Source organism: Amphiprion ocellaris, chromosome 1 (genome assembly GCF_022539595.1).
Source record: "Amphiprion ocellaris isolate individual 3 ecotype Okinawa chromosome 1, ASM2253959v1, whole genome shotgun sequence".
In the NCBI taxonomy this organism is placed as follows: Eukaryota; Metazoa; Chordata; class Actinopteri; family Pomacentridae; genus Amphiprion; species Amphiprion ocellaris.
Genome location: NC_072766.1, coordinates 18,632,830 through 18,640,580, shown reverse-complemented (window position 1 = coordinate 18,640,580; position 7,751 = coordinate 18,632,830). Strand labels below are relative to the sequence as shown.

The following is a 7,751-nucleotide window of genomic DNA, read 5'->3' as shown; positions in this document are numbered from 1 at the left end:
TAAGAATATTAGAGTTTATTTTGATGTGAAAGTACCCTTCTACAAATATTGTATCAGTTGATTGACAATAATAGAAATATATAAAACATAAAGAAGTCTGAATATACAACAAAATTTTTTTTTTAATTACAGCAAAATTATATCCAGACATGTAGCGCATACTGGCTGTGTTTCATATTACAATTAAATCTGTGTTTTACATTAGTCAACAAAACGGATTAATCTCTGCTAAAACATTCTGAATGTGTGCAAGGTAAAGATTCCACAAATTTCATACACATCTACTCCAGAGAACAATGAAGCCAAACTGAGCAATTTTAACGGTAATTCTTTTAAGAGTTCATTATATGTAAGTCATGGTGAGATAAGAAACACAACTAGAGAAATATCAGAATACTGTATTTTATTTTAATCATAGCTGTGGTTTGAACTATATCTTTTTATATTTACATTTTAGTTCAAACACACAACACATTTACTCCTCTGCATTCACTGTTTTGGGCTTTGGTTCATGTATTTCAGATTCCATCCCTGGCAAACTAGTTCTCCTACGTGCAGCTGTCTCAATCTTCTGCACCAGCTCTACATCCCACGGATGGGTGACAAAGCTCAGCACCTGCCCATCCTCCACCCCTCCTGCTCTCCCCACCCTCCCTGCTCGGTGGATGTAGTCCGTGTGAGATTCTGGGAAGTCATAGTTGACAACCAAACGCACTCTGGTAGTGTCCAGGCCTCGTGAAGCAATGTCTGTGCATATCAGCACATCGACCATGCCCTTCTGGAAGGAGTGGAAGATTCCGGCACGCACAGCTGCAGGCATCTCCCCTTGCAGACGTGCATGCTGAACCCCCATCTCTTCCAGTGAGTAGCCCAGCCAGTTGACGGTGGTGGACTTGTTGCAGAACACTAGAGCAGCGCCCCCTTCTTTGTCTTGTTGCATCTGCTTCAGGGCCTGATTGAGCTCCAGGATTTTGTCAGTTCCTTTTACCTTCAAGAACGTCTGTTTGACATGGGGCATGAGGAAGTGCAGCATCTTGCTCTTGACAATCACTATTTTGCCGAGGTCTGTCACCTGGCTAAGCACTTCTCCGACACCGCCTGGGAAAGTTGCCCCCACCACCAGGAGTTGGGCCTTATGACTCAGGCCATGTGTTTCCTTGGGATCACGTGCAATGTTTGTGTGGTGCAGGATGTTCTCCAACATGTCAGAAAAGCTGGGGTCAAACATAGTGTCAGCCTCATCTACCACAAAGAAGTTCAGCTCACTCAAATCCAGGCAACGTCTTCGCAGGGCCTTGACCAGAGCACCCGGAGTAGCCACTAAAATATGTGGACAATCCCTTTTGAAAACCATCTTGATGTGTCCGACACCTCGCCCACCACCTACAGTCCTTGTCAGCAGGCCAAACGGAGCACACAGTCTCCTGGACACAGCAGCCACTTGCTCAGCTAGCTCTCTGGAAGGCACGAGAATCACAGCACGAACCTTGTGTGTGCCCTCAGCATACATCTCTGCCTGTTTATCAGCCTGCAGTCTCTGAATAACAGGCAGGAGGTAACTCAGTGTTTTTCCGCTACCCGTCTCTGCAGCACAAAGAATGTTGTGACCTCTCATGACCTTTGGGATGGTCTGTAGCTGTACAGTGGTGGGTTGGGTAATGCTGTCACTCTCCAAAGTTTCTACCAGCTCCTTGCAGATGTGGAGTTTATTAAACGTCACTGATGATTTCTGTGCGTTGTCCTCCTTTTGGTTTTCAGCAACGTAGGGCGCAACAGGCTTAACGTTGTTAATAGAGAAATAGTCACCGAATGACTTGTTATGTTTCCATCCCGTCGAGCTGAGAATGGGCTGCTCGAACTTCCCAAGGACGTATCCAGCAGACTGGTTCAGATTTGGGTTCTTACTCTGGATGAGCAGCTTTCCAGCTTTGATGGTGTGGATCTTGTTTTTGCCTCGAGTCTGCTTCACGTTTTCAACGCGCTTCTGCAGGTAGCGAGGAACACGAATAACTACGATCTCTTCTGGCGTCGCTCCCGTTTGACAAAAGCGACTCTGACTGACTGAACAGCAAGCAGACACTTTCACAAGCTCTGAAGAATAAAGTCTACTTGAGCCGAGAGCTCTGGACGCAGCCAAAGCCAAATAGCCGACCTTCACGGACTGCATTCTGATGCTTAACAGGCTTGCTAGCATCCAAGAGTCAGCTGAGAAGAAGAGAAACGTGAATAAACGACAAAAACATGGAAGTGAAAGCGCTCGAGTACACTGCGAATCGCTAAAAAGTCACCTTAAAAGTCGGAGAAACACCGTACATCTGTTAGCATCCTCCACGACTTGACAGTAGAATCGCCATGCTGTCGTGGCGAGTATTGATGATGTCACTAGGCGTGGAGTGATGACGTGAGGAAAAAACTATGCATACAAGAATGTCAACATAAATTTAACTGGTTCAAAAATTCCCAAGTTCATGACAATTATTTAAACATCACTAAGAAAAGTAAAAATCCGGGAGACTATATACATTAGAATCTTTTGTTAAATTAAGTAATATCATAAAAAATGTAAAGAGAAAAAAGCGATATTTGCAACATATGACTGTAGAATGTTTTTATTGCAGTAAAGCTCTAAACATTTTGCTAATAAAATAAACACTAATATAATGAGAAAATATAATTATAAGCACAGACATTGGACGAAAAGGAAAACCCAGCATGCAAATGGTCTTCTCGTCTGACTTAGAGAAAGTTACCAATCTCATTTCTATTGGTATGGTTTAAAAAGGGTTGAATTTAGCCAACTGTGCACAAAAGGTTTGTTAGCTGCTGGTGGCAAATTCTCAACCACTGACTGAATCCATATTCTCGTCAGGTGTGACTTTGAAGGATAATGATCAGACAGTGTAACCAGTACACAGACACACTATAAAAGGCCTCCTTAAAATGCAGCTTTAGTCATATGACAGGACACCACAGATGACAAGAGAAAGGAAAGAATAGGCTTTTGGCATGCTGGATGTTGGCATGTTAGTTTGAGTTGTAGCCAGGAACTTGAATGGTTAGAACTCCACCATTTGTTGTATATGAAATTATATCAAACAGCGCGGTACGACAGACAATCTGGCGCATGATGGTCTGGATGAACGTGTGCATCAATGTGACATTACGTTTTCCTGTCCACCAAAGTGTCCAACAGCTTCACCAAGCTCATCAGGAAGAGCGGAACAACATACCACAAGCAGCATCGACAAACTCATTAACTCTATGCATCACTGATGTGTGACTCTTTACTGACTTAGGATTTCTGGTCTATGAGCCCACTCCATATCTGCACATTATCATTTCCAATATAGAGCTTATTTGGTTGGTTTGTGATGTCCATTCTGCTGTAAAGATGCTGTGTATTTGAACAAAAAATAATTATTCCCATATGTGAAAAGACAGGATATAATTTTATAAAATATTACCTGCTGCATTTATATGTTTGTTCAGTATATAATTATATAACATGAATAAAATAGAGTAAATATATGCAGTTTTAAACAGCAGACTAATCGGCCATTCCTGCACAAGTGTTCTACCTGATCACTGTACATTTTTTGGCTTGTTTTGTTTAAGTCTTGTACATTGTATGCCTGTTTTAATGAAAAATCAATTAGCTGATCACTGACCTAGTGAATCAGCACTGCCTGCAGTACCCTATTGTCAGAGATTTTCATAGATTGGATGAGGGTGAGAAAGAGCACTGTCATTGACACAACAGTGACAGTCAATAGCAGTCCACATGACTCTGAGTTCTGTTCAGTCCTCCTCATCAAAGACCAAACCTAAGACACCATGATGCATGAAAGAACACATTTGTTATTTGAAAAATCTCACATTGGCAAGAAGGTAGACATTCATTATGTCTGATTAGTGTTTGGACTTTCTCACCTTTTAAAGCATGTAACAACAGTATGCAGTCTACACCTCTAAATTACTGGATAAAGGCAAACACAGACATATTTTTCATGAGTCTGTCCTGGAGTTCTAAGAGGGATAATCCAGTATTGTTGCTTTGCCACCGGTGTGCAAGGTTATAAAAAAAGGAGACTAATCTCTCTAGGCATGCATCCAGAGAGGTGCCAAAGGGGAACACTTGACCGTTCTGTTTTGCCCAGTCTTTCTCCAGCTGTCTGATGGGAGGGATGTTTTCATACTTTTGAGTCATGCATTTCCCAGTACATTGTTTCCTGCAAAGGACAATGGTATTTCTACACAGCATGCAAAAAATCAGCTGTCGGCATCAGTGCTGCTGTCACATCTAGCATTGATCGTACATCAGCCACCCTTAACATGTGCTCAATGAATCAGCTCAGTGATTGATTTAGTGTAGCTTCAGAACATTACACACACGTTCAGTTATAGTCGCTGTCACATGTTGGACAAACCACAGCTCTGGCAGCTGGAATCCCAATGAACTTATTGACTGTCTCTTGAAAGAAAGTAAGAAAGAATGAGCTTGGTATGTGCAGCTAAATATGGTACACTGCTATACTGCAATCTTTTTTTTATGAAATGAGCCTCATCACTGCATATAAGGGTTTATGTTCAGTTCATGTCCGACCGGAGGCTGAACTAGCTTCACCAGGCAAGTCAATATTCAGTTTCACAGACTGAACAAAAGAGGGCAGCATTAAACATCAAGCAAATTTTCAAGTCACCCCAAATCTTAAAAGGAGCAATGATGGCAACAGTTTGCTTTGATTTCCAAGTCTACATTTTCTTCATACTGACACATATGAAGTAAAACATACATTGTCTTTGGCATTATTTGTTCTGCTACTATTAGCTATTATGCATACTTTCCACCCTTTCTGCCAGAGCACTTTTATCAGCACTACTAGTCTATTACTCAACCACACACACAAAAAAGACACAAAACAAAAAGTCAATTACAGCTCTTATATTCATGCATTTCATATAACTTTGTTTTTTTTTTATTTTGCTTTTTAAGAACTGGCTCTGTGAACCTTCAGTTACTTATCAGCTGACAGTCTGACACAGAACTGCATGAAATTTGATATTTAGTGAACATTGCACATGTTGCCATGGTGCTGCAGTGCATTTCTGCAGTGTGTGCAAACCCCAATCCTTGAAAGAATGACACCTCTGAAGCAGGACTGGTGTGGGGGCAGATGCCGAGTTTGTGTTTTGTTTTTTTTCCTTCATAACTTTCTTACTAGAACATAATATCACAAACCACATCTACAGCCTCCCACACAATTTGTTTTCTTTATCTTCTCCCTTCAAAGGTCATCTGTGAAGATAAGACATACAGGTAACCTGAATTAGAACCGGGTGGGTCTGCAGAAATGACTGCTGCTGCTGCACAGGAGAAAGTTCATTCAAGTCGCACGATATGATTAGTTAATAAATGAATTTAATATGAATTTAAATATACATGTATACATGGCATTGAATTTAATAAGAATTTATATATACATATGAAATATAGTTAGGTTTTCATTCTGTAAATTAAGGAACATTTGGATTAATCACAAAAAAATAACTGTCATCCTTTTTATATTTTCTTACAGTTTACTATGTGTGTTCACACAGTACTGTAGTCATTGTAATTGAATATGGCAATGATTATTGCATCCTTAAGTTGGCAATCTTATTATCAGTATTTTAGATTTATTAATTAAATACATATAATATGAAAAATAAAATGAATAAAGTAAAATTAAAACAATAAAACAGAAAAAAAGAAAAAAACAGACATTTCAAAGGGACAATTGGTCATACACTGATTTTGAATTTGTTTGACTAAATCATGCAAACCTTAGGATCAATGGGGACTTCTTTGAAGAGCATGATTAATTTTAGACTGGACATTACATACATTTACATGTGCATATGAGTCATATATTCACAGCAACAACAAGTAAGTGCTGCATACGGTGGTCTTCAAAATAGCTGCTGTCCAATACTCTGAATATGTTTATTCAAGAAAATCTGGATTCATTAGAGAAAAGTATGTTTGTGCTCTTTGAATGAATTCATGTTACTAACACATTTTGGTGAAATGGAATACTTTAACAGTATTTGTTGTCATTTTGTAGAATATGTTGGTAGGATTACATTAAAGTTTAGTAGTGAGACCACTGATAATGGGCATTTGGAACCTTGAATGTAATCAAACAAACCCTTGAAGAGCTGAGAAGAACAAACATCTTTTGGGAGAGAATTGCATCATCAGGTGGCATTTAAGTCAAAAAGGGGTTAAAATTTGTGCTTTTTCTTGGAAATAAAGACCACAGGAAATGTGATATTGATGCTTTCAGCTGCATTTGTGAGCTGAGCGCTTGTCTGTACGCCCACATGCATCTAGCATAGGTATATGTAGTGTGTCTGCATCAGAAAAATAAGAGGGTGTTGTCAGCTGTATATGCAGGAGGATGGCATGATTACATCAGAATCTGCACTGCCGACATAAGTTTTCAAAATTTAAAAAAGATCTGTTTTATTTCTTATCATTGCCCTTGTTCACCTTGATTTTAGCACTAATATTACATAGTGTATCGTTTCTGCTGCTTCAAGCTGATTATAATCTATGATTGGCAGAATGAATGGCAGTAGTAATGAACATAATAAAAACTTAAGATGTTTTATGACCTTGCTTATCAGTGTCGCTAAAACCTTTGGTAAAACATTAAAAACTTGCTAGACAGAGGCACACATTGTTGATCAGCCAGGAGCCTGTAGCTTGTGCACTTGTCCAAGTGTGTGCATGATGGTGACAGCAAAGAAACAATTTGAATATGTCCTACATTCTGCTAATAATGTAAGTTAATTGCTAGTAAATGTCAAGAGTTTGCACTACTGGTTTGGACTTTTATCTCTGACATGGTGGAAGCAGGAAATAAGAGACTACTAACACAAATGCTGTCAGACTACAAAATCATCAAAAGCAACAACCCATTACATCTTTATAGTTCACCTCTGTGTTGCTTAGCCAATAAAGATTAACCTGAGGAGATTGATAGGTTGGATAGAGGCACATAGGCTAAAGGGAATGGAAAAGAACATATAGTGACGGATTTATCTTCGTTTTATTCTAGCTGCAGATTTACTCAAACTATCTTTGGTAGGAAATACTCAGAACTGCACTGTGATTTAAATAAACAAAGACAGAAAGGTACAATTTAGAGCAGCAATATACAATCTGAGTACCAAAAATGCACAAGATATACAAGAAAGAAGTGCATATTTCTCTTTGACTGGCCATATATGCCCATCTTTTTAACCATCATTCCACTTGTGATTCAAATTTTAGACACCTAGTAAATGCAAAATTGTCATTTGAGCAGCCAGTAAATGGGAATATCAATCCTCTGAGCTCTTACATGAAGGGAGCGGGGGGCAGCAAATGAAAACGTATAGTATTATATTTTCAATGATGCCAAGTAACAGATGCTGTTTAGGCAGCGCCATCTCCTACTACCTAAATGAGCGACGAAGCCATGGTCCAGATGTCAGTCTCCTCTTCTCTACCTAATACAAGGTAGCCCATTCACAATGCTAAATGAGGCTGATTAGAAATTAATGGGCCTCTGTGTGTCCTGACTGGCTCCGGGGATCTAAAGGTAAAAAGTGCAGCTTGTCATTATACTCACCAATCCTGGCTTGGATTAGAACCACACAAAGAGGTTGGATTGAGAGCCAGGTGCAATCGGGTGTAATCTAATGGTGGGTGGATGGAAGAGAAT

General features: G+C 39.6%; 1 protein-coding gene across 1 annotated transcript; it reads right to left on the bottom strand.

The window, feature by feature from the left end:
• Positions 1-2,376, bottom strand: ddx28 (DEAD (Asp-Glu-Ala-Asp) box polypeptide 28). The gene is made up of 2 exons (XM_023291350.3): positions 2,289-2,376; positions 1-2,205 (listed from the first exon to the last, which is right to left on the bottom strand). Exon 2 carries the CDS (start codon positions 2,192-2,194, stop codon positions 476-478), a length of 1,719 nt encoding a protein of 572 aa, XP_023147118.2. The 5' UTR covers positions 2,195-2,205; positions 2,289-2,376; the 3' UTR covers positions 1-475.
• Between the last annotated feature and the right edge of the window lie 5,375 nt (positions 2,377-7,751).